Below are 19,912 nucleotides of genomic sequence, written 5' to 3'. Positions count from 1 at the left end.
CTGCAGCGGCCAGCGCAGGGTGTCTCGGGAGTGCGACGTCCGGGATGAGCCCTCATTTATCCCCATTCTGGGTAAAGATGAGCCAGTCCTCTTGACCTGGGACAACGAATGAGTCTAGAAATACATTTTCCCGATGGTTTTGATGGGCTTAAACAAACTTCGAAAGACAATAAGCTACATATTACCTGCTGTATCTACACACAGAAGGTACAGGATACTGATATTGTAAATATCAATATCTTATAAAATAAAAATAAAAAGTAATTCCTTAGAGACCATCTATGATTCACAGCTAATTTTTAAATGACCAAATGCTTCATGGCAACAATAAATCAATTTGTGAGAAGACCACTTTATTAAATCACCGGGAGGCACAGGTGTTCGAACACTTGATGACCGTGACTGGGTAGTTACTGCTGTGTAGCCGACTTGGGGTTCTGGTGTGGTCAGAGGCTTGGTCTGAAGCCGGCTTTAACCCAGAACCTCATGGGGGGCTTCTCCCGGTGCCGCAGGAGGCAGATGGAGCTGGGGAAGCCCCTGAGCCGAAGGCGGCTCACTCCCCCGTCCGGGATGATGGTGAGCCTCGCGTGAGTGATGACGTCTTGGAGCTCGACGGTCAGGCTGTCGAACGAGTGACTTTGGTCCGGGGATAGCTGAAAAGAGGCAGAGACAGAGGTCCTTGTCACAACAGGGTATGCGTCACCAAATGCCCACGCAGACCACGGCTTGCACTTAAGTGAAGAAATTATTCAATGACGATAATTTGGCTGCACCCTCACCTGCGCCCTCACCTCCACCCTCACCTGCAGTGCAGCCCTCACCTCCACCCTCACCTCCACCCTCACCTGCACCCTCACCTGCACCCTCACCTCCACCCTCACCTGCAGTGCAGCCCTCACCTCCACCCTCACCTCCACCCTCACCTGCACCCTCACCTGCACCCTCACCTGCGCCCTCACCTGCAGTGCAGCCCTCACCTGCACCCTCACTTGCGCCCTCACCTGCAGTGCAGCCCTCACCTCCACCCTCACCTCCACCCTCACCTGCACCCTCACCTGTGCCCTCACCTGCAGTGCAGCCCTCACCTCCACCCTCACCTCCATCCTCACCTGCACCCTTACCTGCGGTCCAGCCCTCACCTCCACCCTCACCTGCACCCTCACCTCCACCCTCACCCACGGTGACCACTTCCCTCCTCCTTAATCTCAGATTCCATCCCACAGGTGGACACACCATTATAGCCTTAAATATGCTAGTCACTCTTTCTAAAAAAGTAAACTATAAAGTGGAAACATTTTTCCCTTTATGTATGCTTAGCACATGACAATTTTTGTTTTAACAGAATTTGATTGGAAATGCAGAAGTTGGGGGAAATAAAGCCTGTCCTCTTCTTATTTAAGTGCACAAATAAGACTTTTTAAAGCTTGTTCATTCTACTGTTAAACTGAGCCGTATGCTTGGCACTGTATCTCAGTCCTTCCGAAGCAGATCTGCGTGAAACAGCCCAGACCAAGTGCCACTGCTAGCACCATTGCACACGAACCTTGGTGACCAGAAGCAGGGCTTTCCACTTGTGGTCTGGAAGAATCCACTTGTGCTTGATCGTATCTTCTTCTTCCTGAGTTGTCAGGATACACCCGTCCACTTTACATCTGTCGGGAGAATTGCCTACCGGAACAAAGCAGAGCGACTTTCTACGCTGCATTTACACTGCACAGTTCAGCGTATAGGACATCAGGCTTTTTAAATAGTATCAAAAACCCAGCAAAGAACAAGTCATTGCTCTTTCTAAGCAAAAGCAAAGGTACGAAGCATGTGAGAGAATGAGAGCCCGGTGTATGGTGGCTGGATTGCTCACGAAATAGATGAGGGTTTGTTTTTCGGAGGAATCACAGACTGCCTGCCGTATGTTGATGGGCTGGCACGCTTGGGTTTGCCTGTACAGCATTCTCACTTTGAAAGTTGAATGTATTTGATAAGCTTCCTAAATTGCAGATTTAATTACTTGAATACTGCTATGTGGCTCATCTGAAATTATTATGAAGCTGGAAAATATTTTCCTTATGGCATCATATTTTGTAATGTGACAATAAAAAAAGAAGAAATACTGAGCTGAGTTAGCTACTTCTGAGCACCAGTTAAACACACTGTACTCAGGATTTCTGAGTGGTTTCCATGGGAGAGCAAACGGTCCTGTTTCTCTTCTCTCTTCGGAATTTCACAGGAATCATGTGCCCAGCAGGGTTAGAGGACCTTAGGGGAAAGGTCCCACACTCTTTGTTGGGGAGGTTTCTACGGGAGTTCTGCAAGACTCTTAAGGTGGACAGAGGAGGGGCTGCTAACCAAGAAACCTGGCAAAAGAGGATGCTCAGTGCTCACATGCCCCCTTTGTGGCTCTTCTCTTAAAATAGTGGTCTCCAAGGTGGGTGAGCATGCCCTGAAAACACAAAGGACACAGGAAGAGAACATCACTGCTGCTGTTTCTATTTCCCTGATATATATGTGTGTGTGTATCAAGCGTTGCACATTTGATACAATGTATTTGTGTTGACATAATACAAGTGGGCACTGCACACTCCCTGGCTGCCATAAGTGTCATCATGGTGTTCTGGGCAGCCATATATTCGTGACCTACTGCAGCTGGGGGTGCCTGGTTAAGTGGGTGTACTGGTTGGTACCTGGGTTTAACTAAATTGTCCCTCACAAAAATAAACAAGTGATTTAAACCATTCACACAGAGAACTGTGGACTTAAAAGACTAGTAAAAGCGTAAGCAGGCAAGAACAACAGGAAAATCTCAGAGCTGCTACTTCACCTGACCCTTACGATGGGCTCTGTCCGCCATGCTGAACAGTAAAAGGCACACCAGATCTAAAATGCAGGCTTCCAAAAATAAGTGAAAATTACCAAGCCTTGTTGAAATAATTAATTTCTATCCACTACTATTGATGATGAACCTGGCCTTAAAAGTATACTGTGTCTTGATAAAATAGTTAATAATGGAGTAAAGTCATAATAATTTGCAAGACATTTAAAAATCACTCATCCAAAATATGAATATAAACTGTCACCATTTATTCAGAGACAACTAAACAGTCATGAGATGCCCAATCCAAATTTTCAAATGCCACCTAACAACTATAAAAGTTCAGTAACCTCTTTTGAACTTTCTTAATATGACATATGTATGTATTTCATAAGAAAGTAAATATAGAATATCAAGGTTGCTTGTCCAAATTTTTTTGCTAATATGTAATAGAAGTGCACAATTTTGAAAATATGTAGATCACTGCCTTAAAAGTCAAGCCTGGAGAAGAAATGGTCACTCCCCATCAATCTGCTCAGGACCCCTTCTCTGTAAAAAGATGCCTCCCACCCCTGTTTTTCTCATAGGCTCTTCCAAATTGAATTCAGAATCTCTACAATAAAAAGCCTTATTGCATAATGGAATCTAGTATGTTTTCCGAGGTCATCCAGTCCAACTCTGAATTTTATACAGGAGGTATTGGAGTTCAAAGAGTTTAGGTAACTTGCTCAAAGTTACGCAGTTTGAATGGGAAAGCCACGCCCAGGGCCCAGCTGTCCTGGGTCCCACCCCCAGAGGACCACACCGTCTTTAGAATAAGCGCTCCAGTCATAAGGCACTTCCTTACGGCTCTGCATTTACCTTTAAAACAGCGGGTATCGACTTTAATTTGAGTTATCACTCCAGGGTGTGCCAATCGGAAAACTGCCCACTCACAGCCCGGAACCAGGAGCGTGCCATTGTCGTCACTCTGGAATTTAGAAACAGGTAAACTAACCTGGGTTCATTCAGGAAACCAATCCTGAAAACCAACAGGCGAGGAAGGTTGACACATTGCACTTTATCACCCTGTTCCTTCTATTTCTTACTATAAAAGAGTGTTTCCTGTGGCCTGGTGTGTAAATTACTTTGCACGTACACTCTGGCTTTGCTGTCACTCCTTATGTGCCTCCTCCGACTCCCAATGTCACCGGGTGTCATGTGATTTCCTGCGTCAATTACAGATCCCTGCAGATGCTAATCACAAAAGGATCTTTAATCCAGCCCGTAGTCCTCTAATCAGTTTGTCATGACCTATCAAAGTAGATATTTTCTTAGTCAAACCTATTCCAATACACAATACACCTCCAAATCTTAGTTTCTAGAAAGGAGAGTTTATTCATTTATATCTGAAAGCATTGGATGACATGAAATCCAACAACCCAAGAAGCGAGAAGAGGGTATTTCTGACCACGTTTTCTGTGGGATTTGCAAATGAAGAGTTTAGTTTTGATCTGCTTCTTTTTGGTTTCCTTATAGCAAATTAGTTACTGGCCACAGCAAACAGCTGTGGAGACTCTGGAGCCTCCTGTCAGTGACAAGTTCATACAAGTGGCCTCATCCTGGGATATGTGGATATTAAAAATTATTAAACTAGTGGGTTTTTTCCTCCAGATCTACCAACAAATTTATTCATAACTTTTGTATCATTAAGTGGAAGATCCTTTTCTTTATTCACTGGAGAAACAGAGTAAGGGAGTAGCTGGCAATGACCAGCATGTCTGGCCCTGTGGGTCTTTGCCCTGATTTTATAATGAAAACAGTAGGAAATTTGGAAAATGTGGAGAACAGTAATAAGCAGGTAGAACAATGCTTAGGAGGTTTCTGAAATGAGCAAAAATTTCCTTGATGTAAAACAGGAAACAAAACCAAACTTTAAAAAAATGCATTTTAGAAAAACTTGAAACCATAGTTATTTTTAACTTCTTACTTCTAATACCACTGGCCTGTCCAGCCTTCTTGCAGTTTGCCAACCGTCTGCTATAGACTTTGCCTCGCCGACACCTACAGAAAATGACATTAACGGTAAATCCCATGATTTTGTTTTAGATGTGAGAATAAATTCACTGGTGTAATTTAATTACAGATCCCAGTCACCTAAGCATTGCTACATAAGTTGTTTCCTTAATGTTTCAGTAAGTTCACAAACAACCATAGGGTTAGTAAATTTTCCTTTTCCTTTTATAGCAACTACTGAGGAAGTAGTTGCTATACTACTACAGAAGAAGTGGAAGAAAATTAGGAAGAAAATTTGCCAATGTTGACTTATTTCATGTCAGCAAGGCATCAGGTCACACACCTGGAAGATTAATCTCATCTGCCCCCATGCTCTGTAATGTCCCTGCCTGTTAAATCATTCTGACCACATTCGGGTATTTAATGCCGGCATCCAGACTTCCGAAATAACCAGCTCCTAGAACGTCATCTTACCTATCATGTTGTTTGGGTGCCCAAAGTGTGCATTACTAAATCCTACACAGACACCCCCAAAAGCAATGGCCACTAGGTCTTCTGGTTCTTTGGGGTCAGTTGCAGTCCAGTCTCTTTGTCCAGTGCCGTACACTCTAAGTCGTGCAATTCCACCATCTGAAAAGGGAAGTTGGCTTAGTTATTATCTGTAAAAGTGCCTATTCGTGTGTCATAAACTACAGGGCCCTCTGGTGTTCTCCAATCTCGTCTTGTGGGAGGCTTTGGCCACACCTGCCTGCTTTCTGCTTCTCAAATAGAGCAAGCCCACTGTCCCAGGGCCTTTGCACTTGTTATTACCTTGTACCAGAACACCTGTCCCAGCTCTCCAAAGACTACTAGTCATTCTTAAGTCTCAACTTCAGTGTCACAGCCTCAGAAAAGCCTTCTCTCTCACCCTCCTCCCCCCTCCACCTGGCCCATATCTGACTCCCCAGGATAGCATTTATCATATCCCCTTGCTTATTTACTCCAAAGCTCTAATCACAGGCTGAAATTATCCATTTTTTTCCCATTGTTTAAGTCCTTGTTGAAATCAGTCTCGCAAACCGAGACTGTAAACTCCTTGGAGGCTACGACAATTCCCTGTCTTGTTCACTTCTATGTCTCCCCTGCCTAGAAGAGGTCCTGGCACCCAGTAGAGGCTCAAAGTTTTCTGTATTGAATGAACAACTCCAAGAAGTTCAAAGCATTTGGGAAATTCACCATAGCTATGTTTGGTGCCAGGAATGAGCATTGCTAACTCCCACACAGACTCATACCAGAGCCTTATGTGTTTATTTTTACAACACCACATTGCTTAGTTACTCAGCTGAGAATACGAGAGATGATATCCACAAAATCACATAGCTGCCGCGAACCACAGCAGCCTGAAGTCCGGTCTGCAGAGCAGCAAGGAGCTACCAAGAGCAACACACGATGTCTGGTTCTAACAAACTGAATATTCTTTATTTGTTTGAATATTACTTCCTAGAAGGTGGAGACAAGCATTTTTTAATATAGAAGGTCAAAATCATCTAATCAGAGTATTCTACTAAAACTAACCCCTATATATTTTTACACGAAAAATTTCATGAAACTGAGCTATATGAAAAAATATTTGTAGAACAGTGGAAATCTTGCTATTTACAACAAGTAAAACCAGACTCCATTGGCACAAAACCCTAGAAAATAAACTGGAGGAAGTAATTGAGCAAGAACTAGACTGTGAGAGTAATTGCCACTGCTGTTCCAGCTCATTGAATGTTACGATTCGCCCTAGTAGCATAGAAGACATTAATATGTTGAATATAAAGCTGATTTTACATTTTTAAAAATAAGATTCTTCTTTACAGAATTAATATCTAGACTCACTTTTAATCAAAACTATCAAGGAATCCCAAAAGTGCCTCTCTGTCCCCTGAGGACATCTCCTTTAAACCAACACTCCCCCACCCCCTGTTCCCAGCGACAACAGCCTGGTTCCTCTCCTGCCCAGCGGGACCTCGGAGAGCAGCCAAGGTGCTGCTCACCACCCTGCAGTCAGCACCCGCCAACTCAGAAAGAGCTTTTATGGGCTCAGGGACCTGTAGGTCCAACCCCGAAAACAGCACTTTCACTATTAAACTTCTCTATACAAATGGCCAGTCAGCACGTAAAAAGATTTTCATCATTAGTCATCAGGGAAATGCAAATCAAAACCACGATGAGAAACTACTTTGTATCCAGTAGGATGACTCTAAACATAAAGTCAGACGTGCTGGATGTGGGGAAATCAGAACCCTCATACCTCGCTGGGAGAATGTAAAATGGTGCAGCCGTTTTGGAAAAGTCTAGCAGCTCCTCAAACAGTTAAAGATAGAGTCACCATAGGACCCAGCAAATCCAGTCTTAGATATAAACTCAAAACAAATGAAAACACACGTCTGCACAAAAATATGTACACAAAGGCTCACAGCAGCACTATTCATAAGAACCAACAGGTGGAAACAAATGTCCACCAGCTGATAGATGGGTGAATGACACGTGATACAGCTCGAAGATCGCTTGTCCAAAATATTAGGGACCAGAAGTGTTCCAGATTTTGGAATATTTGCATTACGAGTAGAACATCCCAAATCCAAAATGCTCCAATGAGCATTTCCTTTGAGTGTTACATTGGCACTGAAAAAGTTTCAGAGTTGGGAGCATTTTGGATTTCGGACTTTCAGATCTGGGATGCTCAACATGTATATGCACACAATGGAATATTATCCAGCCATCGGGAGGAATGAAGCACTGATACATGCCATGACATGGATGGATACTAAGTGACAGACGTCGGACACAAAAGACCAACATTATGTGATTCCATTTATATGAAATGTCCAAATAATCAAATCTATCAAGTCAAAGTAAATCAATGGTCGCTCAGGGCTAGCGGAGAGGGGGGTGATAGCTAAAGGGTCTGGCGTTGCTTTGTGAGATGATAAAAATGCTTTAAAATTGTGGCGTTGGCTGCACATGTCTGTGCATATTCTATAAACCATTGACTGCACACTTCAAATGGGAGATTTTCATGTTATTTAAATTATATTACAACAAAGCCGCTACAAAAAAAATTAAATGAAGCAAGAGTCATTTGTGCATGCCGCCTCCACTGCTATATAACGTACCTGGGCAATAGAGATTGTTGGGACACATCTAACCTAAGACAACCTAGTTCCCCCACATCCTGATCTATCTGATAATTGTTCAATAGCCACCTATTATTGGGTAGATTAAAACAAGAATTCCTAGGGTGAAAAAGGGCAAATTATAATCCTAAAATGCGAGAGAGATCTGTTACCAAGAAGGAAGGGGCGATTCATTTTATATTTTATAAACAGGCCAACATAAAGTAAAGGAGCCGCAGAACTGGAGATGGGTCCGTGTCGCGTGTGTACCTGGGAAAATGTTGAGTCTGATGTGCGTCCATCTCTGCGGAGAATTGACGAGAAAATAGTTGTGGCTCTCCGCAGGTTTTCCTGGCTTTAGCTCTGTCACGGGGACCAAGTGATTCCAGTTGTTGGATTGTAGCTGTCGACAGATATGAAAATGTTAGCAGTGGCTCTTGAGAACAATAAGTTCTCTCATCCTAGTGCGTCCGTGGGGCTTAAGGGGTGGAGATGTTTTGGAATAAAAATGGATGGGTGCCTAACGGAACGCTCTAACAAACACAGGAACGATCTAGCCCTAGGTTTAATAATAAAGGCCTGGAGGTTTTCCACACGGATCGAAACAGCCGGTGGGAGATGGTGGCGGGGGCTTGTGAGTGAGGGACACGGTCTCGGATCCTTCCACGTCTTCCCTGGGGGGGTCCGAGGAGCCGGAGTGGTGATGTGAGCGTTCAAGTAACCACCAAGGCTGTTCCCACGGGCAGGAGACCTGGGCTTTCCCTAGATTTCCGCCTTTCCACCTGAAGGGCCCGTTACAATGTTTATGTCCTTGTCTATTACGGAGCAATACTTTTATAAACACAATACAAACTGCTAGACAACGAAGACTTAGAAAACAACAAGATACCAAAATACAAGCCCCAACTGTTTATTTTATTAAACTCATCAGACACAAAATTATTTTGTCAATTGTTATAAAAAGTATTTAAACGTTTACTATCTATTTCCAGATGTACCTCACCGGGGGCCAGCGACAGGGGGTCTGCCACGGCCACGGTGCCCCCGTGCAGAGGGGAACGAACCACTGACGAGACCTTCGTAAGGTCACAGTGGGTCAGGAATGAGGTGAGGGACACCAGGCTCAGTCTCCCACAGAACCGCCTCGCAGAGCAGGTTCCTCACCGCCCCCCTAACCGCGACAGAGCCCCAGGTGTACCTCAGCAATAGCGGCAAGCTCCTCAGGGGTGGCCTCAGCTCCTGTCCTAACTCCTCGTTCTGGGATTTTCGGCAGTTTATCTGAAGTCAGAACAGCCATTCCAGATTATTCAGGTTAGGGTTCAGTATCAGAGAGAATATACTCTCTTAGTGGGTTCTATGGTAAGTTTCATTTTGCCAAATAGCACTAAAGATGCTTCTTAAGTCAAAGTATCAGATGATCAAAGCAGTAAACACATTTGTTGAGGTTCTGCAATATTTAATATATTAACACAGTAATTTCAAAAAGTATAATATATTTGATACTACATTTGCTTGTCAAAGTCGCAAATATCACTTCCAAGTTAGATCAGACGTCAACAGATTTATCCCGTCACTGGCGTTTTCAGACGCTGGATCAGTGAAGTTGGACTATGACGAGGCCAACCCCCGAAACACCCCTCCCCCACTGGCCCCCTTAGCACTGACACCGGGCGACTCCCAAATAGCAGCGCTGGCAGACGGCTGACGGGCTTGCTGAAATAATCCTACTGGCTCGTCACTCATTTGTCACTAGTCACTCCTGCTTGTGAAGTGCACATCGTGTACTGTTCGGGTACCCAGCCCTCCTTGGGAGCCACGTGCGTAGCTGTGCACGTAGCACTTTCGGTATAAATTTGCCAACTGACGGGATTTATCTGCCCCAAGTACCTGCATATACACACACATAATCGTACACATTTCCAAAAAATTAAGTCTAAGGCCAACATCAGGTGATGCTAATTAAAGGAATAAAAATAGAGCCTGCACAGTTCGCAAGGGCCAGCAATCCAGGATCCAGAGAGAAGCGCTTTCGGTAAGGCCCACGCAGCCGCACCGCCAGGCGCACTGGGACGGCGGGAGCTCGGCTGGTGCTGCTGCCCCCACGGCTGTCCCAGACCTGACTCTGCATCGTGGGGTCACCCAAGGCACAGCCCACACTCCCCAGAAACTGCTCACCAAACGTGCCCGTGACACACGGGTGTGCCTCTGAGGGGGCCTGAGGAGGGTGGGAGTGATGGAATCCACGCTGGGCCGAAAACACTGTTAAGCTGAATACTGAAAATCCCAGAGCACTGTCCTGGGAGTCCTAGTCCTAGAGCTCTGTCACGGTGAAGGGGCCGCAGGCAAGCTGCTGAACCTGTCCGGGTCTTCCTGAGAGGGGGCCGGGGGTCCCCACGATTCCCCCCTGGGGGACAGTGCTGCCTCAGGCACCTTCTTCCACGTTCGCTGCTTGAATCGACATTCGAGGAGGGTAACTTCCCTCGAAGTAAGAAATGTCCGCGTCGAAGCCCCGGACGATTCCTGGTATCCCCAGACTGATGATGCACCAGTCGTGACCTGGGCAACACAGGGGACAGGAGAGGCCCCGTTAGACTGACAGCAATGGGTGAAGCGTGTGATTGGACAGAACTAAAACGAAAATTGCCACTAACAGGAACGCCCTCCTCCCAGCAGGGAGAGACGTGAGCAGGTTCACTCAGCTCAGGCAACTTGAGCTCGCTCTGACCTGGCCACAGGTGACCACCATCGTCCAACAAGAATCTGCAATTCTAGTCAGACCAGAAAACACTCAGGCCTTGCACTCAGAGGCCCAGGATTCTGATGCCAGGTGACATGTCCCGTGACTGTCCTTGGCAAATTGCCTCTCGGAGCCTTGTTTCCTCCGCTGTGAAGCAGGGACGATATCAGCTTCCATAAAACTTAACCGTGACTGTCACAATGCAGGAAACCCTGGCCCGGCTCAGTGGGGAGCGGAGCCGGCTCTGTGCACCGCACCCCCCGTCCTCTCAGGCCTTAGGGGTTTCCCCGGCACCCGCCCAGGACGCCCCACCGTGCCCCTGCCAAGGCCCTCAGAGTCCCCGAGTAGGGTCCCACGGTGTAGCTCCTGGCTGTTTGCTGTCAGATATCAACCCACCTTAAAATGTCCAGACTTATTAGATCTAGTACTGCCTCGAGTACTATAGAGATTCAGAAAATTAGAAATATCCAGTATTTCTGTAATACTTGAGACAGGAGCTTTTGAAAATCCAGTTATCAGCCTAATGCCTGGATGAGTTCACTCTTAGGCATTTCATCACCTCCAAAAGGTGTGTTTTGATTGAGACTGACGAGTAGCAATGAATAAAAACAGCATCTTAAGGTGACATAAAAGGCACAGGAGCACAAGACAGACCTTGCTTCAGTTCCAGCTTATCTTGCTAGCTGGGCCAAGGCAATGCATCTGTTTCCATGGCGACTGAGCAGGGAGAAGAACACCTGGGGCGGAGGGTTGCTGTGAGGACCCACTGCACATGCACTTGCCAAATGCCGTCTGCCACGCTGCTCCGCAGGCCCCTGATCTTCCCGTCCACGCTCGGCCCTCCCCAGTGCTCTCGTTCCCTAACAAAGCATGTCCACCCTCCTCTGTGCCTGGTGGTGTGTCAGCGGCCAGGCTCACACGACCCTTCCTGACTCCCCAGGCCCTGATGCTCAGAGGGGGAGGCCCGAGAGTGCGGAGCATCCCAAGGCACCGTGTTAAAACTGACCCAAAACAGCCACTAGCTTTCCAACAGCCCCTGTTCTTAAACTGCAGCGTTGAATGCACTGGGATGACCAAGTCCTCTCGTTACCTGGCGTCCTTTTCCTCCTGGTCTCCCATCCGTCCATCCACTTCCCAAACTCGGTGTATCCGTGTTCTTTAAAACTTGGGCCGTCGCTCTAGAGCAAAGATGTGCAAGTGGATCGTTAGCATCCTTGCGACAGCCTGGGCTCCCCGCACACCACCTTCTGCCCACGGGGCCGGGGGAGCCACGCACAGGGGCCGGGGGACGTCTCTGCCCCACACCGTGTGCACAGCTGGCCCACCCCAGGTCAAAGGGTGCCCCCCCATTTTGGCACTGCCTTCGGAGTAAGAAATTGTACTGCTTCGTGGGCCTTGACACCCGGCATGGACCACGGGGAGCAGGGGGTGAGAACCGCACCCCAGGGAACCCCACGGGCCCCACCGTGTTGCAGCTGCAACCGACGTGGGCACTGAACGAGCACGAGAGGCCAGTTATCCTCCCAAACTGCCCAGGGGAGACTGTTTAACAAGCAATCAGCCAAAGTCACAGGAAGAGTGGGTGGCTGGGTGCTCGGGGTCCCGCTGAACACCCTGACCCCACGCCCAGCCGCCCTGCAGCCCCAAGGCAGCAAGTGGGCTCTAGTCCCGTGAGGCCGGCACCGAGCCTCCTCATGCCAAATGGGCCACGGTGGTGTGGCACAGCAGTTACAGGATGACCGGGTCATATCTACGTGGATGGAGCTCGCAGATAGTGAAGAAAGCCAGTGCTGAGTACTTATGACAATATGTATATAAATTTAAAAAATATAACATAATACTGTTATATATTTGTGGATATGTCTATATTTATTTAAATGTATAAAATACATTAGAAGGATACTCTGTTATGGACTGAATGTTTGTGTCCCCCCAAAATTCATATGTGGAAGCCCAACCCCCAAGGTGATAGCTTCGGGAGGTGGGGCCTTTGGGAGGTGACAGGGCCATGAGGGTGGAGCCCCCACGATGGGGTGATGCCCTTCCAAGAGGAGACAAGGGAGAGCTTGCTGCCTCCCTCCCTGCTCCCTGCCACAGGGGACACAAGGAGAGGACAGCCATCTGAGGGGGCCCCACCAGACACCAGGCCGGCCAGCACCCTGATCTCACACTTCCAGCCTCCAGAGGTGCGAGAAACAATGTCTGTGCTGAAGCTGCCCGTCTATGGCGTGTTGTCATAGCAGCCCCAGTGGACTAAGACATGCTCTGACCTTACAGTGGTGCTAATTCTGTAGAGGGAAGGAGTGAATTAGCACTGAAGCTGGAGGGGAAAGGGACTTTAGCTTTATCTGTAATTTTTTTCAAAAAGGAGAAAAATATATACATATTGTGATTTTCAAGTGTGACTACATATACACATGTATATATATGTGTGTGTGTGTTCATGTATGTGTACATATATGTGCTCAAGTGTAAAACACAAGGAATGGGTCCCAATCTCTCTCCACCCGCCCCAAGCCCCTCCGCAGCAACCGCACCCCACAGCGGGGTGCATGCTTCAAACCCCGCTGTCTGCACTTGCGTACGCAGGGGCCTCTTTTGCTGCCAGGGTGTGGAGACCTGGCTCATTCTTTTTCGTGGCCATATCATGTTCCATACATGGAAGAGACAATGTCCTTAACTCGTTCCCTATCAATGGACATTTAGAGTGGTTTTCTCCCCTCCACATAATATCACAATCAATATTTTCTACATATCTTTGCCTATTCATGCAAATGAGGGAAATCCGCAGGACAGCTGGGTCAAGGTGTGTACGCACTCAACTTTCCCAGAGATGAGACACGTGGTAAAACAGTAGCGGCTTTGGTGTGTGCTAGCTGTGTGACCTGGAACAAGTGAATTAACATTTCTGTTCCCCTTTTTATTTTCATTCCTAATGAGGAGTAAGTAAGTTACGTGTGCAAGGTGCCTTCACAGGGTCATGCCCAGCTTGCTCGGGACCTGGCCACGTCCTGCTCAGATGGAGAACAGCCACTTCACTAGTGTGGCCAAGGGCCACGACCCACAGCAGAGGCCGGAAGGCCTCAGCCGCAGCCACGCCCGCTGCACACGGCATGCACTCTGTGTGTACCGCGTTTGTCTCCACTCGCAGAATCCTCATCCCCACACGGGGCATGACGAGAGACCAGGACTCCAGCAGAGCTGCCTTTGCCTCCCTTTTTGTCAGTATTCTTTTTGTCAGTATCCTTTCCATTTTCAAAGTTCGATGTTTTGCACTTTTATAATTAACCAGGTAAAACACTTCCCAGAAACTTCAAGACATGGACCAGTTTTCTTCCCATCACAGATTATGAAATTCACATGAGTCAGAAGAACAGTATTTGGGCACCTCAGTGTTCCCCCATAGAGCAAGATGGCCCCAAACTGCTTTGTCTCTCCCTGTTTCAGCATGGGCTGATGCTGGTGTGCACACGTTTCTGATGTTCTCACGCACTAATTCACTGGGACACATGGCACGATGCCCACCCCGAATATACAGCCAGATGTTAATTAACATGGTTGCATAGACCACCCTACACCAACACTTGACGCTGCAGAATGCCAGTTTACAATACCTTTATGAGGTTTTCTGCAGGAGCAAAAAAGTCATCTGCTGCAAATAAAATCTAGAGAAAGAAAGAAAGAAGTAAAGATAAAATAACTATAAATTAAAAATCATTTTATTTCATTCCCTAATGAAACACTACAAGATGCAGTAAAACGAAATGTGAAATTGCCTAGGGGAAGTGATACATGCGATTAAGCTGCAGAGCTTTTTAAGGGTTTAGATTTCACCGCCTGCCTCCTCCAGGGTTTTCTTCCCACCCTTTTTTTTAACCCCCTCACCACCCGGATGTGAAACTGCTAATTTCTTCCACGTGGGAAGCAAAGAAACCCAACTTTCTTCTTTTCAAGAACCAAAGCCTTTGTGATACTTTCACAAACACAGTAAGGACCCCCCCAAGAAAACCACACTGGGTCCCACCTGGGTCCCACGGGCTCAGGGTTCTTCCCCGAAGGTTGCCCTGCAGGTCAGCTCTCTGGCGATTCAGGGACCAGGGCAGGACGTTTTCGTGAGTGAGGTGGGCTGCTACTCATCCCACCCAGAGAAAACAGGTGTCAACTGGATTTCCTCGAGCAAAGCAGGCTGCTGGTCACCGACCTAACCTGGAGCCCAGTGACCACTGCAGCCGGGTGGGGACGCTGCCCTGGTCTCTGGCACCAGCCCAGGAGCCCAAAAGGCAGGAGAGGACCCAGCTGTCCCGGAGCTGCCCGCTGTGCTGGTGGCAGAGTGCAGGGCGTCACTGCTGTGTTGGGGTTGACCTGCCGCCTGGAAATCGCCCGGGTTTCCAAGGGCAGGTGAGGGGACACATCGTGACCAGGTCGTCCCTGGCTCCTCAGCCGAAGCCCTCTCAGGGCACGTGGGGCCTCTCCACCCTCTCCCGACTCCTTCTCCCGACTCCCCCACAAACACCTGGTGTGATCCCGACACACAACCAGCTGGAGCGGGGCCCCTTCCCCGCCCGCCCCCTCCCCCAGCGCGGCCCGGCCTTGGTCCCGGTGCCGGCCGGGCCTTCACAGCTCTCTCCCCGTGGAGGGGGCTTCCCGGGGCGGGCGCCGGCCCTTCCTTTACCGCACGGAGCCCCTGCGCCCCGCACCTGGGCGCTTTGGCCCACGTGCACCGGGCTCTCCATGTGGTCCTCGCCCAGCCAGAGCGGGAGGACCCCCGTCTACCGCGCGATGAAGCACGGAGGGACGGGGTACGCTTTTCACAAATGCACGATGTCTTAAAAAAAAAAAAAAAAAACCTAAGGCAGCGCTGCCCTTGCGCAGAGTCGTCAGGGACTTACGGTGCATTATCGGGAAGTCGTTTCTGCTTCTGCAGGCAGGTCGTCCCTCCCGCCGACGCCCCGCTCCCCCGGGGCTCTGCACGCGGGACCGCTCACCTTTCCTCCCACGGACTCGGACGTCAGGTCCATCAGCTGCGTGAAGTCCCGGAACCGCGTCAGTGGTCCCTCCCTCGGAGCCTCAGCCATGCCCCCTAGGAGCGAGAAGGGCGGCTGGGTCAGCCGGGCGGGTGGCAGGGACCGAGCGGTGGCTCAGGCCCGCCCGGGCTGCCCACGCCGCGGTTCGGAGGGAGCGAGGTCAGGCGGGGACGCGGCTGGACGTTCCGCCCACCCGTCCGCTCCGTGCGGCTGACTCGGAAGGCGACTGCGCAAGGGCGGAGCGGGGAGGGGGCAGCAGAGCTTCCTTCTGAAGAATTTAAGAATAGAATACCGCTAAAGTATACGAATCCGACCACCACAAAATGCAAAGTTTTGTTTCAGTATTTAAAAGGGGGAAATTATTTTAATTTAGAAAAGAATAACTCGCTTTTAATAGTCCTTGAATGCATTCAAAAACACCCTTATTGAACACCCAGGTGGCAGGCCCTGGCTAGGACCGCGTGGGGCGGAGGATGCTGGGGTGCCCGCTGGAGCCCCCGCGGGAAACGCGCCCACAGACGCCGACGCAGCGGGGACTGAGCCGGAGAAGTCTCCATCCGGGAGGAGGCAGGGCGGCGCGGTTCTGTCGCCGGCAGACTGGCACCTCCCCACCGCCCCAGGACCCCGCTGTGAAGCGGAGAGAGCGGAGACCTGGAGAGCCGGTGAGGCCCGAGGGCGGTAGGGGTGCGGCTGGCACCTCCGCGCCCCTAAACCGTAAGACTAACAAGCATTAGGAGTTGCGCTAATTCACAAAAAGAAATACAGGCGGTCAGTGGGCGTAAGAAGTCAACTCACCCTTGCAATTACAGCAACACAAGTGATTATAAAATACCATTGGCCTATGAAAGGTCACTGTTTTTTTAAGGCACAGGCAACTCTTGTCATCTGCACCTGCTGTCAGGAATGTGAACCGAAACAGTGTCTCCAGAGAGTGACTTGGCGACTCCTACGCCACAGGGAGGTGGCTCCTTGCCACCTTCCTTGGCTGGTTCCTCCTATAGTGACCTCGTCCAGTCCCCGTGGCTCTGCAGACCACAGATCACCCGCATCCTGGGGCCCCACATGCCTCGCCCTCCTGGATCCCCTCCTGAGCTGCAGCTGCGAATGTCAGCTACTCAGCGTCTCCCCTGGGGTCTGACGGATTCGCAGAGCCCACAGTGCAGGCCTCAGCTCCCGCACTGGCACCTGCTGCCCCAGCCCCAGCTCAGCGGGTGGCACCTCTGTCCTCCTGGTGCTCCAGCAAAAACCTCCACGGCTCTTTCATCCGCCCCCAGTCTGTCGGAAAGTCATGGCTACCTTCAAAATGGACCCAGAATCTGGAAATGATATAATGTCTGGAATTGTCTTCAAAACTATCTGAGAGGAAGGAAAGTGAGTGAAGGCAAAGGTGAAACGAGATTGGCCACGAGCTGATACCTGCTGTGGCTGGGTGGAAAAGTGATAGTATTTCTACCCATTTTGGATGTGTTTGAGATCTTTCACAACCAAAGCCATGCATGTTATACACATCACACGCACACATGCACACACACATGTCGAGGGGTGGGGAGAGGAAAGACGCCACCATCCTCAGCCTCCTGGATATTAAATGTCCCCACTCATCTCCCTGGATCTTTCCTGTCTACGATCTACTCTCAGCACAGCACCCGAGGCAACCTTTCAGAAACAAAAGTCAGATTGTTAAAAGCCCTGCAATGGCTCCCCCTTCACTCAGAATAAAGGCTGGTCTCCTCACCTTGGCCACGAGCCCCCTCACCTTGGCCACGAGCCCCCTCACCTGTGCCAGGTCCCCTCTGGCCCCTCCTCTCCTACTCCTACCTCTCCAGCCACACACTCCCCTGCTCCTCATCAAACATTGCAGGCGTGTCTGCCCCTGCAGCTGTGCAGTGGCCATTCCCTCTGCCGGGAATGCTGTTCCCTGCATATCTGCATGGTTCACTCACTCTCCTCCCTCCAAGCTCCTACTTGACAATCACCTCCCAGTGAAGCGACCCTGACCCCCTGTTTACAGTGTTGGCCCCCACTCCCACCAGCACCCCAACACCCCTTACCCGGACCTCCGTTTGTTCCCACTGCATGTAACATACAGTGCAGTTTGCTTGTCTAGGGATTTGTCAATCTGTCTTTCACAATTAGATTGTCACCCTGAGGACAGTCAATTGTTTTGCTCACTGGTGTCTCCCCAGAGCGTGAGCCCCTAGTAACGTCATGTGCTGTTCATATATTTTTTTTTTTCATTTTAATCCTCAGAACCACCTGCGATTTGGGTACCATCCACATCTTACGAGTGAAGAAAATGCATCTTTGAGGGGTCAAGTAAGTTGTCTAAACCCACAGTTGCAAAATGAACCATATTGCCAACCCACATGTGTCCAAAACGACTGATATTTGAAAGCTCTTAGAAGAGTGTTGGCATGTAGTAAGCATTACTTAGGTGTTTGTTAAACAAACTTCATTTACTTACGTGTTCATTCAACAACCCATACAGAGTTCCTGGGATGTTCAGACACTGTGCCATGTGTGGTCGTGACTTGTTCTCAGAAGGGGCTCACAGGGTCAGGGGAGGGCACAGACACAGAATGGGGGTGGTGACCGTCCTGGGAAATGCAACAACAAGACACCCTTGAGGTACAGTGTCATTGAGGACACATACTCGTGAGCTTCTTGGGCTCAGGCATCTCCCTGAGGGTGGCTCCCTGAGCCGAGAGTTACAGGAGAAGCCGCAGGGGCAGAGGCGCGTGGGCAGGGGGATCGAGGACACACAGGAGCCGATGACCACCTCCATCTGGCCCCACGCCGTCCAGTCTGGAAGCCACTAGCCACACATGGGTATTCAACAGATTCAAACTTAAATTCATTGAAGTTAAATAAAACCCAGTTCCTCCTTAACTGGCCACATTTCAAGTCCTCAGTTGCCACATGTGGCCCATACTGGACAGCACCGATGTGGGACGTGTCTGTCACCACAGTTTATGGGACCGAGCTGGGAAGGCTTTGAAAAGATTACGGTGCAGAGCCCACCACCACGGCCGCCACCACTGCACACTGAAAACAGCGCCAGCCCGCAGCACAGACACACAGCCTGCCACGGGCTGGAACTCAAGCCGCTCCGCAGAGCTCCCTCTCGCGGTGTTCCGGGTCAGCTCGCCAAGGCTGGGTGATGGCAACTGTGCAGTGCCCCACTTTGCCATGTCCCGCAGGGGCCCAGGTGATATAATTGTCCTGTGCCCCAAAGTCACGCAGTGCCAGGCCCTCGTGGGCACCCAACAAAGGCTTGCTGACCATTTAATTTGATTCAATGATTACAAACACTTGATTTACCCAAGTGTGCTTTGGAAACGGCTCAACTTTTCCTCTGTCGGTTGCAGCAAGCTCTACTCGTGCCCGTGCGGAGCACTCGGGCGTGTCGCCCAGCAACAATCTAACGCTCCTCTCTCAGCTGCCCCCGTGTGACAGGAGGAGCCAGGTGTCGTGGTGACACCGTGCATGGCCCGCATGCTTCCCCACGAGCCAGAGGGCAGTGGAAGGTGTCCAGTGGCCTCTCATCTTGGCTGTCTTTCCTATTCCTTTGACGTGCCCCGGATAACCTGCACTCCGCACCGCGGGTGTGCCGGGGCTGCAGGGTCAGTAGGGGGGTGGAAGGAGAAGGGCACTCGCACCTGGTTTCAGGGTGCCCGTCTCAGCACTTCGCTCCGCGTGCCCAGCCCCGAAAGCTCACGCTCGGTTAGACAGTAAAACACTTCAGTTCAGTACTTCACAAAAAAGAAAGAAACGGAATGCCCATCCCTTTGGAAAATAAATAAATGAAAGGCTCTTGCTCAGAGAATGTTAAGTCAGTGCAGTGAAGTCCTCTAACGCCAGTGCCACGAAGGAGACAGACCCCTTCTGGTGCCCCTGCAGCGTGACCCGCAATGTCCAGGGTCAGCATACAGGTTGCTCCATGTAGCCTGTCCCTCAGACTGGGTGGGCACACGTTCCTCAAGCTTCATCTGTATCTACAGCCGCTCCCCATGGCTCGCACCACCTGAGCTCCGCCTCCCGTCAGATCAGGGTGGCATCAGATTCGCACAGGAGCACGAACCCTGCTGTAAACTGCGCATGGAGGGATCCAGGTTGTGGCTCCTTATGAGAACCTAATGCCTGACGATCTGGGTGGAGCTGAGGTGGTGATGCTAGTGCTGGGGAGCAGCTGCAAATACACATTATC

General features: G+C 49.7%; 1 protein-coding gene across 1 annotated transcript; it reads right to left on the bottom strand.

The window, feature by feature from the left end:
• Window positions 1–361: 361 nt before the first annotated feature.
• Window positions 362–15,714, bottom strand: ALLC (allantoicase). The gene is made up of 11 exons (XM_045548983.1): window positions 15,667–15,714; window positions 14,296–14,346; window positions 11,772–11,859; window positions 10,375–10,500; window positions 9,143–9,222; window positions 8,215–8,347; window positions 5,276–5,431; window positions 4,776–4,849; window positions 3,668–3,776; window positions 1,544–1,668; window positions 362–653 (listed from the first exon to the last, which is right to left on the bottom strand). The coding sequence occupies exons 1-11, from the start codon at window positions 15,697–15,699 to the stop codon at window positions 447–449; spliced, it is 1,182 nt and encodes a 393-aa protein (XP_045404939.1). The 5' UTR covers window positions 15,700–15,714; the 3' UTR covers window positions 362–446.
• Between the last annotated feature and the right edge of the window lie 4,198 nt (window positions 15,715–19,912).

This window comes from Lemur catta, chromosome 4 (assembly GCF_020740605.2).
Source record: "Lemur catta isolate mLemCat1 chromosome 4, mLemCat1.pri, whole genome shotgun sequence".
NCBI lineage: Eukaryota > Metazoa > Chordata > Mammalia > Primates > Lemuridae > Lemur > Lemur catta.
This window is presented reverse-complemented; position numbering and strand designations above follow the sequence as displayed.